At 50.5% G+C, this 24,346-nt stretch overlaps 1 protein-coding gene across 2 annotated transcripts; it reads left to right on the top strand.

Annotated features, from left to right (window-relative positions):
• The first annotated feature begins 2,349 nt into the window (after positions 1-2,349).
• Positions 2,350-23,039, top strand: A3GALT2 (alpha 1,3-galactosyltransferase 2). 2 transcript variants are annotated; one of them, XM_082687701.1, is made up of 5 exons: positions 2,354-2,573; positions 20,226-20,309; positions 20,511-20,600; positions 20,877-21,014; positions 21,723-23,039. In XM_082687701.1, the coding sequence occupies exons 1-5, from the start codon at positions 2,551-2,553 to the stop codon at positions 22,408-22,410; spliced, it is 1,023 nt and encodes a 340-aa protein (XP_082543827.1). In that variant the 5' UTR covers positions 2,354-2,550; the 3' UTR covers positions 22,411-23,039. The 2 variants fall into 2 exon arrangements, with proteins under 2 accessions (XP_082543828.1, XP_082543827.1); XM_082687702.1 differs by lacking the exon at positions 20,877-21,014 and having other exon boundaries at positions 2,350-2,573.
• Positions 23,040-24,346: the final 1,307 nt, after the last annotated feature.

Here is a 24,346-nt window from a genome sequence, read left to right as displayed (position 1 = left end):
TTTCTTTGCTTTTCTCCGCTGGCTCCTTCTGATCCAGGAGAGGGATGGTTCCCTGGGCTGGGGGAGGGACAATCTCCTTAACTAGACCGCGTGCCCTCCACACTTTGCAGGGACCAGGTCATCTGAGGGTGCCCTCAACCCCATCGAGAAACGCAGACACAGCTCATTTTCACAGGTGGCCCTTGGAATGGTAGCCTCTAGAGCCCCTCAGCTCTGAGCCCCTGTGCCCCACCCACTTCCCGCAGGGGAGCCGTAATGCTGCTGGGCCGGGGATGTCTGCAGCAGAGAAGGCAGAGCCCAGACTCTTCCATCGGCAAGTACACCCCCTCGGTTGTTGCTGTCGGCAGCTCCCGGTCTGGGATCAGCACCCTGGGGATGGCTCTGGTTCACTCTACACTTGCTGAGCACTTTTTGGATGCTGGGATAGCTCATTGTTCGAGTCACTGTCCTCACTGAGCTGACGCTAAGCCTTGAATAAAGGAAGAAGGGGGCACTGCAGACGTAGGCAGCCACGCCAAGGCAGAGGTGGGCAGGGGGGACGGTTGCAGATGTGGGACGAGAAATTGGGTGGGGTGGCCCAGATGGGTACGGCCAACAGTGGCTTGTGTCACCCTGTGCCACATGGTGAGCAAAGCAGCCTCTGCCCTGCGTGAAAGCCCCTTACACTCCTGTTCATACCCCTGGGGAGGGGAAGAGGGAGGCAACCTGGCCTCTTGCGCCTTCCCTTCTCTGGGTTTTTCCTTAAGGCTGTGGTTCTGCCAGTTTAAAATGTGGGTTTGAGGCCCCACTGAATCAGTCTCCAAGGGCGGGGCCCAGGAAGATTAGGCACAATCACTTTTAGGATTTGATAACACCTCTGTGGAAAGCCAGTTAAATTGTAACTAGTACCTGAAGGAGGAGGAGGAGGAGAAAAACCTGCGGGTGATTGTGATGACCCAGAGGGCAGAGCCGGGACTGGAGGGGTTTCTGGGCCAGGGCCCGGGGGGGCCAAGCCCCAGGGAAAGTGGGAGGGTGCGGGGTACTGCTGGGCAGGCGCCCCGAGGTCCCCGCGGGTGAGGGCAAGTCTCTGCACCCTGGAACCCCCTTTTCCCTTCTGGGGAAAGTCAAAGCCAGGCCTCTCCTGAGTTTGTTCGAACACCTTTGGTGAGGGACGAGGGCACCAACTCCTCCAAAAAGAGGCTGTGGTGCAGTCGAGGGGACTGACACAGGCAAACACCGGTGCCATTCCTTCTCTGCGTGTGAAGGGTGATGCTCTAAATCCAGGCAGATCTCCCCACTTGCGAAAGCTCATTGTTAGGCCACTTTACTTTTACAAAAGACCTACACGAGTCCCTATTTTCATGGACCAAAACAAATCCCAAGGTTTTTGCTGTTCTGGGGGAAAAAAAAGGCAAAAAGTGAAAATAGCTAGTTCAGCGTCTGTTCAGCAGCGAGCCGCAGATGGAAGCCTACGCTCCTTCCCCGGGGCGCTCGGCATCCCAGCCCCCAGGACTCTGCCTCCCCTTGTTCCTGTGTCTGTTAGCAGGGTGTGTCCTAACATAGCAGAAAAGCCCAGGACGGGTTACCTTCTGGGTCTGAGAACCCTGAAAGCACTCTCCGTATAAATTAATGATGAAATTAAACCGTCGTCACTTTACGTCCTTTCTGCTTATGGAAGTTTCCAGAAAGAACACTTCTTTCAGAGGGCAGGAAAACCTGCATTTACTCCTGTTGCTTACACTTTGCATAGAATTGTGCAGACCTTTTTTGGTCACGAGCCACGGTTTAGAAAAACGTTTCCCACTCTCATACGCACACTTGAGTATAGGTATCCGAAGCAACAACTTCACAAAACAATACCTACCCTTATGTACATTCTGATATTTTCCTTTCAATTCCCTTCCTGTTCATATCTTTTAAATCTTGGTCACGATCCATGATCTGCACAACTGATTTCTGAAGGGCTCACAATCTGCACTTTTTAAAAAAATCCTGCCCAGTGTAAACCTTACGGAACGGTTTCATATCCTCTATCTTGTGCGGCTCTTATCCTGCCCTGGGTGACTGGCATATGCACCCCATTTTATGGTGAGTTCTCCAAGGTCATACTCAGGCGACCAGTGCCCTTGAGATCTGGCTGAAGCTCCGTGCAGAACAGGATTTTCCCTGGATGGGAAATACCAGAGCCCGACCCACAGACCTTTCCCAGGGCTCCAAGACACTGACCCGCCACGACAGGGACCCTCGGGCAGGTAAGAGAAGTCAATACAAATTAGCTCAGAACCTCGGGCCAACCAGCGCTGGCCTTACTCAGATCCACCTTCTTCCAGGTGATTGGCGCCAGAGGGGCTCCAGGCCCCCACCCCATCCTGGGGCCAGCTTCCTCCAGCAGGCACCGCCCCCCCCAAGGGAGTCCCTCTCCAGGCAGTTCTCTCTGCCCGCTCCTGTGGGTGTGGTTTCTGACAGCTGGCTTGGAGCTGCTTTGTCCCAGTCACCAGGAACAGGTCATTTCTACCCTGGCTCCGAGCTGGAGGGTTCTTCTTGGCCAGCTGTCTTCCCAGCTTCTCGAACATGGCTCTCAGGGAGAGACTCAGGTGAGTTGGAGACACTGCCTGTTTGGGGGGGAAGATGGGGCAGGACAGCAGACCTGAGAGGAGCCCAGCCTGGTGGCCAGAACAGTGAAGGAAGAGGCACAAAGGCCGGCCTGCTGAGTACCAGCTGAGCCATGGTGCTCCTGGGAGAAGGGGACTCTGAAAGAGGACCTTGTTCAAGGGGTCGAGACAGTCAATGAGGCAGGGTGCGGGGTGGGGGACGACACTGCATCATGAGAGATCTCGTGGATCTTGTCAGGAGAGCTGGGTAGCTCCTCTTGCTTTCCCTAACTCCGAGCCCCCTTGGTGAGCGAAAGGAGGAAGACCTAGGGCTGTGTCCCTCACCATAGCCAAGAGCTCTCTCTGGTCCTATTGGGACTGACCGTCCACGATTGAAACTTGTTCCCACTTAAGAACTAATGGTTGATCTTCAGCCCCTTCTTGAAAGCCAGGAGGCTGTAGAGGGCAGAGCACAGGGCAGGCTTGAGGGACCACCTTGTGCAGGTGGGAAAGGTGGGGTGAAGGGGGTGCCTCTGAAAACAGCTGAGCAAGGTGTGTGGGAGTATGGGACAGGCAGAGGCCCCTATGGACTAAGGGCTGCTGAGCCGGGGCCTGGGAGGGGGCAGTGGGAGCTGGCAGGTGCCTACCACAGGGCTAGATCCGGGCACCCTCTGAGCCCTCACCCGCGCCAGTTGGGGCCGGCTCCACCTGGCTGCCCTGGCCGAAGCCCAGCGCCCAAGATAAGCATCAGCTTTCCCCACCCAGGTTGGGAATGGGCTGGCTAAAAGTTCAAGACACCTGGGGGCCGAGAGAGGTTGATTCCAGTCTTTTCCTGTCCCAGTAGCTGACTTTGCCCTCTGGGGGTCTGTTCTGGGGGTAGTACTGCCGTCCTCCCTCCAGCGGCCCGGTGAGGTGTGAGCACGGGAGGGGAGAGAAAGTTTTCTGCAGGGGACACCAGCGGGAATGTGAGGTGCCTTGGGGGGATAACAACACAGCCAGAGACCCCTGGGAGATAAGCCTCAGGGCTGAGCGGGGCCTGGTCTTAAGGAGCCCCAGATGCTATGTTCTGGCTTTGGAATCAGACCTCGGTTCAAACCTCAGCTCTGCGGCTTAACCAGCTGGGTAAGCCTGAGCAAGTACTTGAATGCTTCTGAGCCTCAGTTTCCTCATAAGGTGGAGACAGTCAACAGCATCTCCTTCAAGGGCCTGGGGGAAGACCCCCATGAGATAGGGACAGAAAACACTCAGCAGGCAGAAGGTCTGCCTCCTAAACAATGTCCGGGATTATTTGTAAAGAGTGTAGACTTAACACAGAAGCACACAGTCTTAAGAAAGACTGGGAGTCTTAAGAAAGCTGGGAAAGAGAATGAGAAAACCATTCGTTGCTTTATTCCTTTGCTAAACAGTCATCACTACCACCAGCCACCAGGCAGGCTCTCAGGTCTGGCACCGAGAATATGAAGTCCAAGAAAAGAGGCACGCACAGGCTGATGGGGCAGAGGTACAGAGTCTGGCTGGGCATGTGCTGGAGGAGAGGTCTGCCTGGGTCTGAGAGGCACCTGGTGGCAGGTGTTGGTGGGGGCATTGAGGAAGGCGTCACAAGGAAGGTGGGTGTTGGAAGTATCCTCTGGAACTTTGTGGTGATTGGTAGGAAAATAAGAGCAAACACCACAGAGGTGGGGAAGACACAAAGGCAAGTCAGACACAGGAATCCCAATGAGAAGCAGTGAGGCGGGAATGTCTCTGTGGGGTGGGGACAAGGGAGCTTGTGGCTCTGGCAAGGAGGCAGAAGCCGGAGGACTCGGTAACTGACAGCTGTGAGGGGAGGGTAAGGGGCCCCACTCAGGTAACTGGGACCAGTCACAGAGAACACAGGACGTCATGATGTCATTGACCAAGATGGAGGAGATGTGAATGGAGAGCAGGGTTCTGAGGAAAATCGAGAGTTCCCTTTTGGCCATTAAATCTGAGGCGCCCTGGGAGACACCCAGGTGGAAAGAGCATGTGGTACGAGTCCCCCCAAGTGTCCTCTGTCACTGGACCCATGATGCCCAGAACAGTCCCAACAGTGATTCGGCCCCTTGCCAGGTCCGGGAGGGAACTCTGATCAAGGGTGTGGTTTAAGACGACTTTCGGTCTTTTCCCTGTGCTCCCAGCCCGGAAGGGAGTCCTTCAACCCTGGCATTTCCTGAGTGACTGGAACGTGTTTTGCTCTTCCTAATAAGCCATGTCACCACGTCACAGCTGAGTTTATGCTAATAAGGTGACTTAAGGTAGGCCCCTCCATAGCCTCAGGATGGGCCCAGTCGCCAGAGAGACCCAGGCATTAGAGGCTTGGAACTTTCGGCCTCACCCTCACCTTGAAGGGAGGCAAGGTGGGGCTGAACACTGGGTCATAAAAAGCCCTGAACAGCAGTGTTTAGAAAGTTTCCGGGTTCATGAAGGGGTCCAAATGCTCCAAGGGTGGCGTCTTCCAGCTGTGAGGGGACAGACGCTCCCAAGCTCTAGACCATTCTGGACGTCCTTCTATGTAGCCCTTCGTCGGGTTATTCATAAATAAACCAGGAAATGCGAGTGAAGTGCCCCCCTGAGACATGTGACCTGTTCTTTGAGCAAATTATGGAACATGAGGAGGGGGTTGTAGGAACGCCGGAGGTGAAGTGAGCCAGAGAAGGAGAGGCAGCCCTCAGGGTGACTAGAACACGAGGTGGTAAAGCCGGACAAGAGATGAGTGTGAAGAAACAGACATTCATTTCTTCTGTTAGACAACATTAAAAAAAAAAAATTCCACTGAGGAAATTTGAAGATCCAATTGGCTTTCTTTAATGATTCATGAACTGGGCAGCATCTCATCTCAGCAGACAGAAAGGAGCTCTGAGGAGCCTTACAAAATGGAAGGCTTTTATAGAGGCAGGAGGGGATGGGGGGGGGGAGGAAGCTTCTAGCAAAGAATGGATTATTTCCAGCAGGGTCACTTTCTTCTGGGGGAAGGCTCGAGGTCTGTCAGGCAGATGACCTCGCTAGGGCTGACCAGGTAATTCCAGACTGACTGGTTAAAAGATAGATTCCTGTGAGAAATTGGAACTGAAGTTACGTTAGATCCTGAATGTTGGTTGGCTGACGGGGGCTGAGTGTCTGTGGCTCCATTTGGGGCCCGCTGTTTCTTTTACAACAGTTCCCTCCTTTTGATCGGATTCTTGGTTTAATGGAGATGAAACCGTAAGGCGTGGGTGCCCTTCCCAGCCGTCCCTGCGAAGCTCTCCCGCCGCTTGCTGTTGCTCTGTGTGAACTCGCAGGTCATGACGTCAGGCTCACACTGTTTAAGTTAGACGTTCACAACATTCTTAATGCCCCGGTCTCAGGGAGATCATTTGCTTGGGGGTCAGGCCTTCGAACGTGCCTGTAAAGCTTCTGAGAGAGGACAGTGCCCCAGGATTACTACTGTGATTATCATCTGCGGGACACTTCTCTCGTCTAGAGAACATGCAGGAGGCATAGGCCCCAAGACCCAAATCCATCAAAATCAAGTAAGGCAAAGTAAGACCCCAAGGAAGGGGTTACCTTTTTTTTTTTTTTTAAGATTTTATTAATTTATTTGACAGAGAGAGACCACAAGTAGGCAGAGAAGCAGGCTGAGAGGGGGGTGGGAAGCAGGCTCCCCGCTGAGCAGAGAGCCCGATGTGGGGCTCGATCCCAGGACCCTGTGATCATGACCCGAGCAAAGGCAGAGGCTTAACCATCTGAGCCACAAGGGGTTACCTTTGTAAGCCAAATGGCTCGCTTGGCGCCCTTCCAGAAGTCAGTTTTGGCTTCCCCAGAAGTGTACATCCCAGGGCAGCGGGAGGTGCTGGGCACAGCCCTGACTCTGTGTTCAGCTCAAAGTTCATCAAAGGCTGCCCTATTATCAGAAACAGCTCCCAAGGGGCGCCTGGGTGGCTCAGTTGATAGAGCATCTCTGCCTTGGGCTCAGGTCATGATCCCAGGGTCCTGGGGTGGAGCCCCACATCGGGTTCCTTGCTCAGCGGAGAATCTGCTTCTGCCTCTGTCTCTGCCCCCGCCACCCCCCATGCTTCCTCTCTTGCTCTATTCTTTCTCACTCTCTGGCAAATAAATGAATAAAAACTTAGAAACGAAAACAACTCTGGCCAGAGAGTCTAAGGATTTTCACTGTGCAGCTAGTGCTCCAGCCCTGGATGTTTGCCACACTTTCAAGAGTTAAGGAGAATGACCTGATCACAGCCTCATTTGTATTCACTCCTAACCAGGGAGTTAGGGACCTGCCAAAGGAAGGAAATCCTGAATCACAAAAGCCGCCCGGTTGGTCCTTTCTAACTTAATGATGTAAATGTAGGGGAGCTGACCAATGGGGTGTCTGGGTTTGCTTGTGACAGTTAGGGGCACAGTTAGCTAACTGTGAAGGGCCTTAGAGAGGGTGCTTGCCCCTGTAGGCATTCAAAGGCCCAAAGGGGATGAAAGCTGCCACAAAGACAGACTCCGTGGGAGCACAGTCCACTTCCATGACGGTGGCATTGTCAACGGATTCTGCCTTTATGGCCAGACCAGGGTTTTTAAAGACAAGTCCAGAAATCTGAAAGGTTACCTCCCTTTTGCAATGGCCCAGGAGATACAGATGAAGGTGTTATCTTTCCAGACCAATGCTAGAATAAAGGGAGGAAAGAAAAGAAGTAAGGGTTTTTGTCCTGAAAGTAGGGAGTCTTGATCTGGTGCCTCGGGTGGGAGCAGTCTGCCTGGATGTAGGCTACTTTTCCTTGTCCATGTGATTTGGAGGGTCCCCAGCATCTGTGCAGACCCAGCGGCCAGGTGGAGCCTTCTTTAGCTGTGAGCTGTGTACCCAAGGTTCAAGTCCCTGAAGTTTGGCTGCCATCGGGGTAGTGAGGAGGACCTGGTATAATCCCTTCCAAGGAGATTCAGGGCCATCTCTGGGCGCGGTAACTCCCAAGTCAGAAGGGCAGGAGAAACTTGGAAACATTCGTTTGGAAAGTCATAGTCCTATATTTGAAGAAAGTAGAAGAACTGAGGACCTAATTCTGTTTACAGGCATTTAACAAGATGTCAAAGACAATAAACAGGTTCAGAATCCAAGATCTACAAAGAGCAAACACAATTTTTCCCTCTACCATTACCCCTATTTGCCAAATATAATCACAGTTAAACTAATCTGTTTGCATTAAGTTGACCTGATTATTTATGTAGGTGCAGTAAGAATAGTGGTTGACCATTCAAGCCCGTCTTAAGACTGCTTTGCCGAAAATTTTCTTTTTTTTTTTTTTTAAGAAAAGATTTTACTTATTTATTTGACAGAGAGACAAACACTGAGAGAGGGAACTCAAGCAAGGGGGAGTGGGAGAGGGAGAAGCAGGCTTCCTGCTGAGCAGGGAGCCCCACGGGGGCCTCGATCCCAGGACCCTGTGATCATGACTTGAGCTGAAGGCAGACACCCAACAACCGCTGAAATTTTTCATAAGGGATCTCAGATTGAATTTTTTAAAGTCTCTCAGGCAGGAAGCCAAGCCAAAGACTCACCATTAAATTCTACCTGATATACCTATAGTTCAGATGAATTCCTATCAGTCAAAACCTTGGTAATATAACTAGTGCTTCCAATTGTGTCTTATTACAAGAACAGATTCTCATAGAACTTAGGCAAATAACTAACTATAGAGCCATGAAAAGAACACTCAAGAGTTTCTGAATTCGGGAGGGGATCAGGTAGGAGAAAAAAGTACATGTTTCATCTTTGTCTACAAAAGTATACTTTACTGAATTGCTGCAAATCATACAGTTGAAGAGAAAAGGTTTCCTTAAATATGGAAAAACAAAATATTAAGGAACCAGCAATGTTTCAGATAAAAAGTCATAAAAAAATAATCATACTCCTTGGTTATTCTGTCCCATGTCATTAATACATATTCTGTTTGAATCCAGTTTCCCTATTAGTTCTGAAATTTTTTTACCCATTTCAGTTTTATGGTCTTAAAGTTATTAGAAATCTATACTGAATCTCCTCAAAGCTGAAACATGTTTGCAAAAGCATCACAGTAAAACTGAACCATCTGTAAATGACAAAAGACTTAAAAATGGCTGTGGACAGGGCCGCCAGGGTGGCTCAGTGGGTTAAGCCTCTGCCTTCAGTTCAGGATGATCCCAAGGTCCTCCTGGGATTAAGCCCCACATCGGGCTCTCTGCTCAACTGGAAGCCTGCTTCCCTCTCTCTCTCTGCCTGCCTCTCTGCCTACTTGTGATCTCTGTCTGTCAAATAAATAAATAAAATCTTAAAAAAAAAAAAGACTTCTTTTAGAATTATATTAAGGGGGAAGGGGGACCCAGAATTTGTAGAAGATATCAAAGGGTTTGGGGGGCATTTTGGTGGTTTTTTTTTAGAGGGGGAGAGGTAGGGGGAGAGAGGTTTGTAAGCAGACTCCACGCTGAGCGCAGAGCCTGATGTGGGGCTCGGTCTCCGGGACCCTGAGGTCATGACCTGAGCCGAAACAATCAGACATTTAACCAACCGAGCCACCCAGGCACCCCCAAAGCTATAAAGAAGTTTTTCAAAACTTGATCAAATAAGATCATAGGTCGTTGTGAAGCATAATTTGGTTATCTGCTTACCCATAATGACGATTACAGGGTCTGCAGAGATTTACTGAGAGTTAAGGAGTCCTAAAACAAAAACAAGCCCCAAGCTTTCCTAACAGAGAAGTCTGGGTTTTCTTAAGTAACCAGAGATCTGATATGAGACACGGGAAATTATTTTGAGAGGACAAAATCTTTCATTTCCAGGCAGATCACTTGAAGGTAAAGGAAAACCTGTACAATCTCTTATCAGCGGCAGACCTATAAGCTTAGAAAACTCCATCCTTTTAACAGAGAGGAAACCAATTTTCATTTTGTACCTGTGCACTTTGGGGATTAACATTCATTAATTCATTTTTTAAAATGCATATCCATTCCAATCTTAGCTATCTTGACCACACATGAAATCCTTTTCCCAAGATTCCTTTTGTACACACCATCTGCCACCTTGTTTTTTACAGTCAGATCTCGTCCTGTTTTTCCCATTCCAAATAACCAGCCTTACTTGTAGGACAAAATTACTTTCTTTTCCCTCAACAAAAATGCATTTCCACTCCCTCATACCTTTTCTTCCCGAAAATGTACATGCTGCTTTCGTTTCGTACAGAGAACTGTATTATTTCTTGTAGCTTTAAACAATTGTGAATGGGCTGTTACTGGCAATCTTATGAATATGTTTCATATTCCTAAAAGTATTATGTTCTTCATAGTAAATTTTCCAATGTGGCACACATTATTTTGTTTTGAGATGGTCTAGATATTCAGTGAGTTTGACTGAACTCATCACGTACCTTAGCAAAACTTTAAAATGTTGAGGAGTCAAAAGATTGTGGAGACTGGGAAGCCTGGGTGACTCAGTCAGTTAAGTATCTACCTTTGGCTCAGGTCATGATCCCAGAGACCTGGGATCAAGCCCTGCATCAGGGTCCTTGCTGTGCAGGAAGCCCGCTTCTTCCTCTGCTGTTCCCCCTGCTTGTGCACACTCTCTCTCTCTGACAAATAAATAATAAAATCTAAAAAAAAAAAAATTGGGGGGGAAACTATTTGCTGAAAAGTTCACCTAGAAATTCTTATCCCATTTATATCTGTTTAAATAATTTAGTCCAACAGTTAGATTACCCACAAAAACATCATTACAGACATCAAAGTTGGTTATCATCCTAAGTTTTTTTTCAGGCTGACAAATTTTTGTAACCGAGATATAAGCTTATTAGTGAAACCCAAGCAGAATAAAAGTTGTATGTCTGTTTGGTATTTAATGCTGATAACTCTAAAGACGTACTTAATTAAACCAAACTTAAACTAGCTTTAATACTGTATATGTTCCCAGATCACATGAAGCTGAAAAGTATTTGGGTTATTTTCTATTATATTTCTGAGAATTTCAGGAATACTTAATTCATGTAAGTGCTTACTTTTTTTTAAAGCCAGTTAAGTCGAGCTCTTGTACAAATCAATGTGGTCGGTATGGTTTGTAATAGAAAATACACCTATCTAAACACTTTGATCATATAGACGGATGCAGAGACCTTATAGCTTTTTCTTTTTGTTTTTTTAATTTTAGCCACAAGGGGCACCTGGGTGGCTCAGTCGGCTAGGTGCCCAACCCTTGATTTCAACTCAGGTCACAATCTCAGGGTCATGAGATAGAGCCCTGGGTTGGGCTCCATGCTGGGCATGGAGTCACTCAAGATTCTCTCTCCCTTGCTCAAAAAAATAAAAAATTAAAAAAAAAAATTTTAGCCAAGAAACCAGTATGGTAATGTAAAACTCACTAGGTTATAAGGGAAGAGTTGGAACAAGTTAAGCTTACCTGCTCAGATGGCTGCAGCTTTTTATTCGTCTTCATGGAGAAGACACTGAAGATTAGGATTTGTCCTTGACAAGTAATCTAATAGAAGCTGTGGACTAGATTTGGGGCAAGGGAAAGTCCATAGCAGTTTCTATGTTTTACAGACCTCTCTCCTCCTTTTCTCCCCACTTCTGTTAAGAATTACAGTTGGGGGCGCCTGGGTGGCTCAGTGGGTTAAAGCCTCTGCCTTCAGCTCAGGTCATGATCCCAGGGTCCTGGGATGGAGCCCCGCATGGAGCCCCGCATCAGGCTCTCTGCTCAGCAGGGAGCCTGCTTCCTCCTCCCTCTCTGCCTGCTTCTCTGCCTACTTGTGATCTCTGTCTGTCAAATAAATAAATAAAATCTTAAAAAAAAAAAAAGAATTACAGTTGATCCTTGAACAACATGGCTTTGAACCACAAGGGTCCACTTACAATGGATGGATTTTTTTTTCAGTAAGCACGATACAATACTGTAAATATATCCTCTTACGATTTTTTAAATAACATTTTCTTTTCTCTAATACTTACTTTATTGTAAGAATACAATATATAATACATACAACATATAAAATATGTGTTAACTGTTTATATTATCTATTAGTAAGGCTTCTGGTCACTAGTAGGCTATTAGTAGTTAAGTTTGGGGAGAGTCAAAAATTATATGTAGATTTTTACAGCCAGGCCGGGAATCAGGGCCCCTAACGCCCAGTTCAGGGTCAAGGGTACTTCCTGCGGTTTGCATTTCAAGGAGATGGCCTAAACCGGAAGACAGTCCCTGGTGAGGATCAGGTAGAGCATTTACATCTCAAAGGCACAGGGAGAGAAAGCAAACTGCTCCAGGAAGGACGCGTGTTCCCTAAAGCCAGAATTTTTACAGCACTCATAGGCCTTCTGAGACAAATAGGAGCGAGATTAATTGTTAAAAGGTGCATTTTGATTTGATTTGATTTTTTTAAATAATCGCTGCACCCAATGTGGGGCTCACTCCCCAGAGATCAAGAGTCATGTGCTCTCCCAACTGAGCCAGCCAGGTACCCGTTTTATTTTATTTTTCAGTAAATGCTATGCCCAGTTTGGGACTTGAACTTGGGACCTGGAGATCAAGTCCCATGCTCTACCAACTAAGCAAGTCAGGCCCCTCCCTAGAATGGGTAGACTTTGACTTGTTTCTGGAGCTGCAATTTCTGGTCTTGGAAAGATTTGTGGGCTAAGGATAGCTACTTGATTTTTGTTTTTTGTTTTTAAGATTTTATTTATTTATTTGACAGACAGAGATCACAAGTAGGCAGAGGGGCAGGCAGAGAGAGAGAGGAGGAAGCAGGCTCCCTGCTGAGCAGAGAGCCCGATGCGGGGCTTCATCCCAGGACCCTGGGATCATGACCTGAGCAGAAGGCAGCAGCTTTAACCTACTGAGCCACCCAGGCGCCCCAGGACCGCTACTTCTAACTCCTCAGAGAATTGAGTTGTAGCCTGGAAGACATCCAAGGACTGACATGACCATTCACCTATGCTGGAAAGATTTTCTTTCCCCCCAGTACATTAGCTTAAGGAAGGAGATCTTAAAAAAAAAAAAAAAAAAGTCATCTGGCTCTGAATATCAGCTTCCAAATTGGCCAAATTTATGACCACAGACTACTAAATCCTTTCAAATATTGGGGCACCTGCGTGGCTCAGTCAGTTAAGCATTTGCCAGTGGCTCAGGTCATGATCCCAGGGTCCTGGGATCAAGCCCCACACACAACAACCGCATGAACCCAAGAAGTATCCTCAACAAGGGTACAAAAGTTATTATCTTCACAAGATCTAGAGCCATTCCCAGAGATAAATAACCAGTGGCTTGGATTTAGAAAGGAAGGAACAATGTGAAAACTTACTTTTTTCTTTCTACCAAGTACTAAGAGATCCAGGAGAGCTGGCTCTAGTAAGAATATTCTCATCTTGGTGGCGCCTGGGTGGCTCAGTGGGTTAAGCCGCTGCCTTTGGCTCAGGTCATGATCTCAGGGTCCTGGGATCGAGCCCCGCATCGGACTCTGCTCAGCAGGGAGCCTGCTTCCTCCTCTCTCTCTGCCTGCCTCTCTGCCTGCTTGTGATGTCTCTCTGACAAATAAATAAATAAAATCTTTAAAAAAAAAAAAAAGAAGAATATTCTCATCTTTAGCTGCCTTCTTCCAGTCTTTCCCAGGATCCCACTTGCAGGCCCCTGGAGTGAGGTTTGTTTTTTGAAGTAGGCTTCATGCTCAGTGTGGAGCCCAACATGGGGCTTGAACTCAACAACCCTGAGGTCAAGACCTGAGCTGAGATCAAGAGTTGCATGCTTAACCAACTGAGCCACCACTGTACCCTGCAAGTGAGGTTTAAAGTAGAGGGTGTCGTTCCAGCATCGACCAGAATTTGGCCAGTTGTTAAAATTAGTTTTAACTTTAGTTGCCCCTTTCCTGTTTAAAGGAATTGCTGGTAGAAGTATGGGAGAATCCCTTGGAGACCTGTGAAGTCCGGGAGGGGCCAGTAAGGGGGCCCACCTTTGGGGGTAGATAAAGGACATTCAGGTTGATGTTGGAAATTTTGCACAGGGCCTTTGAGGACAATGTCTCTTCCAGCTCCTCCACTGATGACAACGGCGACATCAGTCCCTGAGCCAGTGTTTTAATGATGGGCCCCTGGAAGGTACAGTGTGGGAGACCCAGGTGCCCTTTTAAGTCTCTGGCCGTGCAGCCCTTACAGCTAGAAGACAAATGGCTTAGTAGACTTTTATGATCTTGTATCTAAATTTTCATTGGCCTTTTGCAATGAAAAAAAATTTTTTTTAATGAAGCTATCCTGGGATCTTGAAGCCTTTGAGAAGCTTCTGTATACCAGTTAAAATAGGTATCCCAGTCATCCCTGGATGACTCAGTGGGTTAAAGCCTCTGCCTTTGGCTCAGGTCATGATCTCAGGGTCCTGGGATGAAGCCCCACATCGGGCTCTCTGCTCATCGGGGAGCCTGCTTCCCTATCTTTGCCTGCCTCACTGCCTACTTGTGATCTCTGTCAAAAAAATAAACAAAATCTTTTTTTTTTAAAGATTTTATTTATTTATTTGACAGACAGAGATCACAAGTACACAGAGAGGCAGGCAGAGAGAGAGAGAGAGGAAGAAGCAGGCTCCCTGCTGAGCAGAGAGCCCGATGTGGGACTCAATCCCAGGACCCTGAAATCATGACCTGAGCCGAAGGCAGAGGCTTAACCCACTGAGCCACTCAGGCGCCCTAAACAAAATCTTTTAAAAAAATAAAATAAAATAGGTATCTATCTCATTCAGTTGGTTTGATTTGGGAAACCTCCCCCCACCCCACTTTTTTTTCAGATTTATTTGAGAAAGAGCGAGAGTGGGTAGTGGGGAGGGAGGAGAGAGAGAATGAACCTTAAGCAGACAAGCTGAGCATGTTGCCCAACACGGGGCTTAATCCCACAACCCCGAGATCATGAACTGAGTAGCAATCAAGAGTGGGCCGCTTAACCAACTGACCCTCACAGGTGCCCTTGGGAACCATGGGAACCCTTGCCTTTAAGTGCACTTCTTACATGAGTGATCTTGTCTACATGGAATGTTCTCCATAATGGCAACTGTAGTTCTAGGCTGCTTCAGTAAAATTGTGCCACTTCATAGATATCAATCTTTTAGTACTGTAGTTCTTAGACATAAAATGAGTCAGTGTGCTGGAAGATGGCACACTTGACTCTAGAATTTAAGGATCCCATTATCATTATTCTTGTCTCATAATAATAAAGCCTTGGAGTCTCTCAGAACCAAACTAATACTTGAAAGGGACGTGCTGCTGGACTGAGTATTTCGAGATGTTTTACACTGTTCCTCATTGCATAGAAATTTTCTTAAGGCTGGCAGGAGACCTAGTAACTCAGCCTAACCTAACACATGAGTTTTGAGGTTAGGTGGCAAGTGCTGTAACAGTTTTTAAATGCTCGACCCATGCCCACCAATTTTTGGAGCTTTCTGGCTTCTGCGACTCCCACTAGCGATAGCCTCTATCTTACATAAGTGTTAACAGAAACCAAGTGACCACAGAAGTGGGACTGTGGACGCCAGCAGTCATCCGCAGTGGTGGACAGAAGGCCTCGTGTGCGCCACCAGCGATTCCCGGCATGAAAGTGGGCACTGGGGGAAGGCCTGAATCACAAGCCCAAAAGATCGGGGACCAGCAGCTACCACCAGCGGGCCCCAGTGCAGAATCTGGGGACAGAACCAAAGTGCTGGGAGTTCCAATCAAGTTGGGGGCAGGGGGGACTGCAGACTAAACCGAGGACGTGGGGCTTGGGTTCTGGGTGGAACCCTGTGCTCGCTCAAAGCTGACCAGCCCCAGACCAGAAAGCCAATGAGATCAGGAGTTTGATGTTAGGAAAGACGGTGGAGCTCAGAACCAAGGGGAACTTACCTGAGGCCCTCCCTCAGAAACACGGAGAAAGAGAATTCAAAAGGCTCACGGGTACCATGTCTGTGTTTCTCATTGTCCCCAAAGCCACCAGAAGTCTCCTTTGATCCTGTCGGTGCCACCCAATCTGTTAAAAAAAAAAAAAAAAAAAAAAAGATTCAGCTGAGTACATTTGAAGATCAAATTGGCTTTCTTTTTTTTTTTTTTTTTAAAGATTTTATTTATTTATTTGACAGAGAGAGATCACAAGTAGGCAGAGAGGCAGGCAAAGAGAGAGAGAGGGAAGCAGGCTCCCCACTGAGCAGAGAGCCCGATATGGGACTCGATCCCAGGACCCTGAGATCATGACCTGAGCCGAAGGCAGCGACTTAACCCACTGAGCCACCCAGGCGCCCTCAAATTGGCTTTCTTTAATGATTCATAAATCAGGCAGCATCTCATCTGGACAGACAGAACAGAACTCTGAGGAGCTATACAAAATGGAAATCTTTTATAGCAGGAGGGGATGGGGGAAAGGAAGCTTCTAGCGAAGAGTGGACTATCCAAGCAGGGTCACTTTTCTCTGGGGGAAGGCGGAGAATCTCACTAGGGCTGACCAGGGAATTCCAGATGACTGGTTAAAGGCATATCTCTGGGACAAGTTGAAACTGCAGTTAGGTGCTAATTGGTTTGTTTTGCTGGTGGGGGGCTCAGCAGGAGTGACTCCATTTGGGCCCCATTGCTCCTTTAGCAACAACAAAAGGAACACCGGCTCATTGTACGGTAGAACGTGGCAGACGTTCTACGTGGTAGACGTATGTTAAGTAGAAATTCCCTCCTCCCTTCACTCTCAGCCCCCCACTAACTGGTCCGTCTTCTGGAATCATGCCATCCTGCACGGCAGCCACCAGCGCTGTGTGGCTCCCAAGCACCGGAAATGTGGCTGATTCCAACTGAAATGTGCTACAAATCTAAAAAACACACTGAATTTGGTATTTAGACTTAGAGCAACACAAGAATATAAAACATCTTCACAATTTTGTATCGATTATACATTCAAATGATATTTTGGATATATTGGGTTAAATTAAAATTTATTGGGTTATTAAAATTCATGTCAGCTGTTTCACATTTTTTTTATGCGACTACTAGAAAATTTCAATTCATACATGTGGCTCACATTCTCCTTTTTTTCTTTTAAGATTTTATTTATTCATTTGAGAGAAAGAGAGCACACAGAGGGGGAGAGGGAGAAGCAGACCACCTGCCAAGCAGCGAGCCCAATGTAGGGCTTGATCCTAAGACCTGGGATCAGATCATGACCTGAGTCAAAGGCAGATGCCCAACTGACTGAGCCACTCAGGCACCTTGACATTGTTCTACTGGACAGTGCTGATCTAGATCTTTCCCTACATGTTTATAAAAGACTACAGATCTGCACGTCTGTAAGTGCCTGGGTACTAAGGTGTGGAACTTTCCCCTCCCAGAAGTGGGTTCAGCCTCTGTATATACTGTTGTTCCCTTTTCCATTTACTACATCAGGACCTCTTTTCCAGAGAGTACACATACCTCCACCTCATCCTTTTAGGGGTTGCGTGTCTTTCCGTGGTATAGATGTGCCTAACTCAACATCCAGTTCCCTGCTGCTCAGCACTGGGATTGCCGACATCCATTTGCTTTGAGCTACAAGACTGTCCTTGGTCTGCCCGCTGTGAGTCTCCATTTCTAGAGGTGGGAAAGCCAAGTCAGGTGAGAGCACTTCACATGGGGTAGCGAGGGAGCTGGGCTCTGAAGGCTTCCCTGGACAGGGCTAAGAGGGCAGACTCGGTCTTGCACACAGCAGGAAGCCTTAACACAGCTTTGTTGTGGTGGTTGTTTTTCTAAATTGCGAACTCTGTATTTTTCCTTCATTAAAAAAGCAATATAAGCACATTACAAACAACTGGAAGGGAAATATAAAGGAAAACAAAACCCTACTGTAACTTACTGCCTTGACACTTTTAAGTTTTCCTTTTTTTAAGCCTTATTTTCTGGTGCATATTTTAATTCCTGCTAAATTATAATCATACTGCCCATTAATTTTAGAACCTGCTTCCCCCCTCCCTCCCGGCCTCGAAGCTTCCTGGGTAAGCATTTTTCCATGTGACCACAGAGTTGCCAGTAAAGGGTGATTTAGTCAGTCTGTGGACTGACTGCTGGGGCCTGTGCAGCAGCCCATGCAAGGCCTTCTCCGTGGGGCCTCCGTGGGGATCCAGCCAAGTCCAAGTGCCTCTCCTAAAAGAAACACACAGTCCTCCATGATGGATCCCTGCCCCTGAGCCCCTTTGGTTCCTGTCCTCCTCCCTCTTTCCAGTTGGATTTCTGGGAGCTGCCCAGGCCCCAGGCCCCCTGCCTCCACCACTGCACCTCGGCTCACTCCTCTCACTCCTCTCCCCACCCCACGGGACACTCAGGCCCTGGAACCATGACCAAGTCCTGCCCAGCCCACTGCTTTGACAGCCCTTCATCACTGACTCCTCCACCCACCCCCACAACCAACACCCTGGCTCACATCGCCATTAGCCCCGAGGGCTGACAATGGCTTGGAGCCGACCCTCCGGCTCTCCGGCCTCCAGCCCTGCTCCTGCATCCCCAGCGTCCAGGCTCAAGAGCTCAGCTGTGGATAAAAATCTGACTGCACCACTCCCTGGGGAAAGTATTTTCAGGGCTCCCAGTGGTTCTCAAGATGATACCCCTTTGCGTGGAATGCAAGTTGGGGTGTGATCTGGCCTTGGCTTACCTCTCGCCTCCCCTCTCCCCACTCCCCCCTGCACTGCACCCTGCAGAATGGCCCGCAGCGTGGTGCATACCCCAAGCTTCCTCTCATCTCTCACTTTTGTACATTGTTCGTTTTCTTCTCATAGGCCTCCCTCCCCGCTCTGCTGCCTTCTTGAGAGAGGCCACCTCCTCTTCCAGGAAGCCTCCCTGACTTCCTCCCCATTTTTCAAGGCTCAGTTGCCACCCTCCAATTTGCCCTCAGAGCATCTTGTATTTATACTAATTGCAGCCTTTACTGTGCTGTGTTCATCTCTTTGCCATCTGTCATCTGACCCCTTCCCTCTCTTCCTGACCACCCACATCCTCCTGACTCCACTCCCTGAAGATGAGATCTGTGCCTCGCTCACCTCAGAAGCTTTGACCTAGCAAGTGCTTGATTCTGAGCTTGTGTCTAGTAAATATAGAGTGAATGCCGGAATAAGCAGAAACTCATGAACATCTTCATGCACCAACTTTTTCCCTACTGAACAGGTTCCCAGAAGTTGGGGAGATTGGATAAAAGGGGATTCAATTCCCAGAGCTAAGGAGCTCCCCACAAAAGACCTAGCAGCCTTCACCCCCACGGGCAGCGTGAAAGTGTCTACCTCACTGTATCCCTGCAGCGCTGCTCTTTTTCTTTCTTTCGAAAAAGCTCATTTTAGGGATGCCTGGCTGGCTCAGTTGGCTAAGCGACTGCCTTCGGCTCGGGTCATGATCCTGGAGTCCTGGGATGGAGTCCCATATCGGGCTCCCCACTTGGCAGGGAGTCTGCTTCTCTCTCTGACCCTCTCACTTCTTATGCTTATTCTCTCTGATACACACTCTCTCTCAAATAAATAAATAAATAAAATCTTAAAAAAAAAAAGCTCATTTTACAGGTAAAACACGCCAACCTGCTCTAACTTGTACGTATTTGGTTACTGGTGAGGATGAGCATTTCTGCACTTATTTGCCTCCCGGATGCATTTCTTCTTGGAGGATTGGTCGTGTGATGGGGACACTGTTAAGGCAGGCGGGCATTTTCCAGAATGGCTTTGGGGGCCGTGTGGGGAGCTGCTGGGAGCAGAGAAACTGGTGTCCCAATAATCCCGGGGACAGGCGTGCAGGCAGAGTCGCTGGAGGGGCTGGGGGCACAGCAGGAGCTGAGCGCAGGTTTGGGGAGGGCATCAAGGAGGCCCGGTCAACCCAAGCTGGGGACTGACAGCAGACGAGGGTGAGGGAGAGGGAGGGGTGGGGAGCAGCCAGGTTTCTGGCTTGGCCGATCGAGCAGAAGGAGGGGCCATGTGCTGAGATGGTGGGCAGGTGGATGCAGGCACGCACACACCACCGCCACCGCGAGGTGCCTCTCCGAGCTACCTACTAGAGACACCTGCTGATGAAAAGCGAAGAGGGGTAGCAGAGGCGGCCAGGAGGCAGGAGCGTCTGACCAGGCAGGCTTCTTGAAAGAGACTGGGAGAGCCAGACTCCGGAAGGATTTGTAGGGCAGTGAGTGGAGTTGGGAGGATGTCCAGGGCATCGTGCGGGTCCACTGCGGAAGAAGAAGAGTAAGAACACAGTCAGAGTGTACCAAGCTGGCACTATGTGAGAGGCCTTGCTCCGACTGCTTGGCTTCATGCAATCAACGGCATATCGGGAAGCTGGGGAAAAGGGTCAGGAAGCCCTTCGGATACTGAGAGGGAAAAGCCTCAAAGACAATGGTCGGTGGAGGTAGTGGAAAGTGCGAGAAGCAGAACAGCCTATCTGCTGTGCTACCACGTTTATATTTGCCCGTACATGCACAGACCACTTCTGGAAGGAGGCCCAAGAAAAGAGTGGTACTGGCTTGCCTCCACGCAGAGTGGCTGAGAGGCTGGGACCAGGAAAGACTGCACTGTGTATACTCTTTTGTACCTCTGAATGTCTGTGCCATGCGAATAGGGTAGATCTGTATTCAAAAATAAACATGAAACATTAAAATTACATAAACAATTTCTCATGTGTATGCGTGTATATAAATGAGTTGCTAATGCCCTTCCCCACCACCCAGGACCTGGAAGAGAATCTTCTGTTGGCTGATCCTCCTTGCGCTGGGCCTCCTAGGGCTGCTCCAGTATGGGCTCCCCATAGTCAGGTACAATCCCCCTCCCCCAGTGCTCAATGTGGGAACCTGCAGGGTCAGGGTTAAAGCGGCTCCTTCCAGGTGGGGGTGGGGGTGGTGCCTGTCTTGGCTGCACATTTGGCCTTGTGGGCTCTCCCTCCTTGCAAAGAGCAAAGTGGAGGGACCCTGAGCTGGCTGTCATGCCCCTCCCTCACTGCCGCCCCCACCCCACAGGCATCTGGAAGCCCTCATCCCCATGGGCGTCTGCCCTTCTGCCAGAATGGCCCTGCTGAGAGACAACTTCACGGGTCTCCTGAATCCCTGGTAAGGAGCCAACGCCCACACACCCTCCAGAGCTCTGGCCCACTGGCCCTGCCCTCACATCCCTCACCCCAGCGGGACCAGGTACTCCTTCCGGTGGCCCCATCAGGTCACACATCTCCCTATCCTCCTTATCGAATCTAGGCTAGGGATCTCTAGGGACAGGGGCTGGGACACAACCATTTGTGGGTCCCCAGGGCTGGGGTCACTTGCGCGCAAGTGAACGTGCACCCAATGGGTAGGCGAATGGACCTATCTCTCAATCCCTGCCCTGGCCAGGGCCCGGCCTGATGTTCTGACCTGTACCTCCTGGGGGGCCCCCATTATTTGGGATGGCACCTTCGACCCAGCTGCAGCCCAGCAAAAGGCTCTACAGCAGAACCTCACCATTGGTCTGACTGTCTTTGCTGTAGGCAGGTAAGGTCTGGGGAGGGGTGCCATGCTGTCCAGGCAGGGAGTAGAACAGGTGTGCATGTGAGGTAGGGGTGGGGAATCCCGTGGGCCACAAGATCCTCAAGTGAAGGAGTCAAAGACAGCACCTCTTGTCCCAGACTCCCAGGAAGAGGGCAGGACCCTTTGTTCTTTCCCCACCCAGGGACGATCCTGGTTATCTATGTAAGGGACTGAAAACAGCTGTTCTTATAGCTTCTGATTCTGTGGGCAGGAATTCCCACAGGGCTCCGTAGGAAGGGCTCTTTGCTGCTCCCCAGGGTCTGAGCCTCCCCTGGGATGGCCAACCGCTGAACACCGGTGGGGCACCTGTCTCCACGCAGGCTTCTGCGCAGCTAGCTGGGCTCCCTCAGGTCCCTGCGGCATCAAGGCTCTGACTTGGTAAGCGAAGGCTCGGAGCCCTAACGAGGCAAGGGCTAACGCCCCCAGTCGACCAAAGGGCCAGCACAGCCTCTGTGCTGCGACACCGTGTTGATACAGGCAGGTAGTGGGAGCCCACGTTCAAGGGAAGGAACCCAGGGCCTCTCTGGGCAGCAGAGGCGAGCAGTCTGCACTCATCTGTGCCCGCCGGGAAAGCTGCGGTTGGAGAACTGCGGAGTGAGCGGGGGCCGGCGCCGGGAGCCGGATCCTGGGTGGGCGCCGCGCTCAGCCTGACCCGCCCCGCCCGTCCGGCAGGTACCTGGAGAAGTACCTGGCCCGCTTCCTGGAGACAGCTGAGCGGCACTTCATGCTGGGCCAGCGCGTGGTGTACTACGTGTTCACCGAGCGCCCGGCCGCCGTGCCCCGCGTGGCTCTGGCGCCTGGCCGCTGGCTGCGCGTGGAGCGCGTGGCCCGCGAGCGGCGCTGGCAGGACGTGTCCATGCAGCGTATGCACACGCTGCACGAAGCGCTGGGCGGGCGGCTGGGCCGCGAGGCGCACTTCGTGCTCTGCATGGACGTGGACCAGCACTTCCGCGGCGCCTTCGGGCCCGAAGTGCTGGCCGAGTCGGTGGCGCAGCTGCACGCCTGGCACTACCACTGGCCGCGGCGGCTGCTGCCCTACGAGCGCGACACGCGCTCCGCCGCCGCGCTGGCGCCAGGCGACGGCGACTTCTACTACCACGCGGCGGTGTTTGGGGGCAGCGTGGCGGCGCTGCGCGGCCTGACGGCGCACTGCGCGCGGGGCCTGCAGCGGGACCGCGAGCGCGGCCTGGAGGCGCGCTGGCACGACGAGAGCCACCTCAACAAGTTCTTCTGGCTGCACAAGCCCGCCAAGGTGCTGTCGCCCGAGTTCTGCTGGAGCCCCGAGATCGGTCGCCGGGCCGAGATCCGCCGGCCGCGCCTACTCTGGGCGCCCAAGGAGTACGCCGCGCTGCGCGACTAGGCCCCGGCCCCGCCCGGCCAGGATGGGAGCCCTGGAAGCCTGAGGGCGCCCCGCAGGGCGGCGAGAGCTTGGACGCAAACAGCCCTGACCGCTTCGGCCAGGGGCCCGGCCGTGGGATCGTGGCGGTGGGAGGAGGGCCGTGGCCTTTGGGGAGTTTCTCGCTGGGAGGGAAAGATCCCCTTTCCCCCACTTTCTACAGGGACTGACGACGCTAGGCCAGCGGCAGCGAAGCACACGACGATGGGGCAGTAGCGCCTTGGCCAGGCTGCCTCTACACCTTTCCCCTCTGAGCTTACTGGATTCGGCTGATGCCTCCAGGAGAGCTCTTTTAGCCCCTCACCCACCGCCATCCCCAACCCCCTTTTTGATAAGGAGACTGAGACACGAAAAGGGAACATAGCTGCCCGAGGACACAGAGAATCTGTGAGTCAGTCTGGGCAGCAGCTGCACAGCCAGCCTTGGCTCTCGCTCTGAAAAGACAATAGCTTCTGGGCCAAAAGGAGAAAGCTTCCGCTGCAGGAGAAACGTGGTGGCCTCTGAGTTCTTGGCTTTGCCCTTCCACCTCCCCTGCCCTCAAACACAGTTTGTACATATTTAAGTAATATTGTAATAAAATTATTCCAAGTGTCTTTATGGCCCTCTCTCCTGGGCACTGTCCACAAATAGGGCATTTCCTTGATGCAGGGCCAATAGGGCTGTCTGATGGATACGTTTCCTTACCCAGGACCGCTATCCAGAGTCTTCATCCTCAGTGGGGGAGAAACACAGGCTCTGAACAGGAGGTGAAATCATTAGGCCCTCCAGAAACGGTGGTCACAGTGCCAAGGAGACAGGGAAGGCAGCAGCTGGGAAAACTAAGGCCCTGGGAGGGTGGGATTTCACCCCAGGTCCCCTGAATCCTTTACCTAGTGTTCTCAAAGACCTTGCATTTTTAACAGCCTCCACTGTTCCTCCAAAGGACTGCAGTTTCGGGATAAATCACCCCTGATGGTTTTCACAATCTGATCATCTCTACAAGCAAATTCCACTTATTCATGGTATGACTTAAGAGATCTCTCCCCTCTCAAAAACAGTTTGAAGTCCCCCAGTGCCTCCCACCCCAAACTAGATTAGCAAAACCCAGAAGGCCATTTGGATTCTGGATGAGAGACAAGAACAGGCTAGGTGTGCCTAAGAACAGGTTATCACTTGATGACTTTGAACTGGAACATCCCTTTCTCTGGTGGGCACTTGTCCGCCACCTTACCCTGTAATATTCACCGAGGGCCACCCCCACCGACCTTCACCACCCCTGGGCCATGAGAGACCTGAGCTAGGAAGATCTGGTTGGGCGGGGGGGGGGGGCAGGGAAGGGGTCTCTTCCTCTTCTCACTCTCGCGTGACTGTGGACAAGTCCCTTACCTTTGCTGAGTCTCAGTTTTCTCCTATGTCAAGTGGGGATGTCGATCACCCTCCTTGTGGAGGCTGTTGTGGTGCTCCAGAAAACGTAATTTGCCTTCTCCCTCTCCTTCCTTTCCTCTTCTCCAGCAAGTTCACAGGGCAAAGGCTCTGCCAAGAGAACAGCCATTTCCTGTCTTGAAGAGGAAATGATGGCACAGGCAGGGGTTTCCATGTGCTACGCTGGGGCAGCTTCGTGCTGTGGGTGGAGACCTTCCTGAGGACAGGGAAGGGTCAAGGAAGCTGCACCGTGGAACAGACGACCTCTTGGGAGTGTCTCTCTCCTTTGTCTTACCCAGAGGCCCTCACCGGGGGTGGTGGCATTAGAGGCACTTGGGGCAGAAGCAGGAATCACACAGCAGGGCTAAGCTCTTTCTTCAGCCACCTCCATCCATGTCACTGTCAATCAGCACTGTCCTCAGCATCAGCTGGGGGCCTCAGAGGCAGTGGAAGCTCCTGAGGGCTTCCAGGCGGGCAGGTGAAAAGCAGACTCCCAGTC

The sequence above is a fragment of the Mustela nivalis genome, assembly GCF_964662115.1.
Source record: "Mustela nivalis genome assembly, chromosome: 10".
Classification (NCBI taxonomy): domain Eukaryota; kingdom Metazoa; phylum Chordata; class Mammalia; order Carnivora; family Mustelidae; genus Mustela; species Mustela nivalis.
This window is presented reverse-complemented; position numbering and strand designations above follow the sequence as displayed.

Bases quoted from the DNA above. Each gene is read 5' to 3' on its own strand.
- A3GALT2 (XM_082687701.1), top strand. From the start codon at position 2,551: ATGGCTCTCAGGGAGAGACTCAG. The intron at 20,310-20,510 runs GTACAATCCCCC...CCCACCCCACAG, and splicing joins TATGGGCTCCCCATAGTCAG to GCATCTGGAAGCCCTCATCC. The intron at 21,015-21,722 runs GTAAGGTCTGGG...CCCGTCCGGCAG, and splicing joins ACTGTCTTTGCTGTAGGCAG to GTACCTGGAGAAGTACCTGG.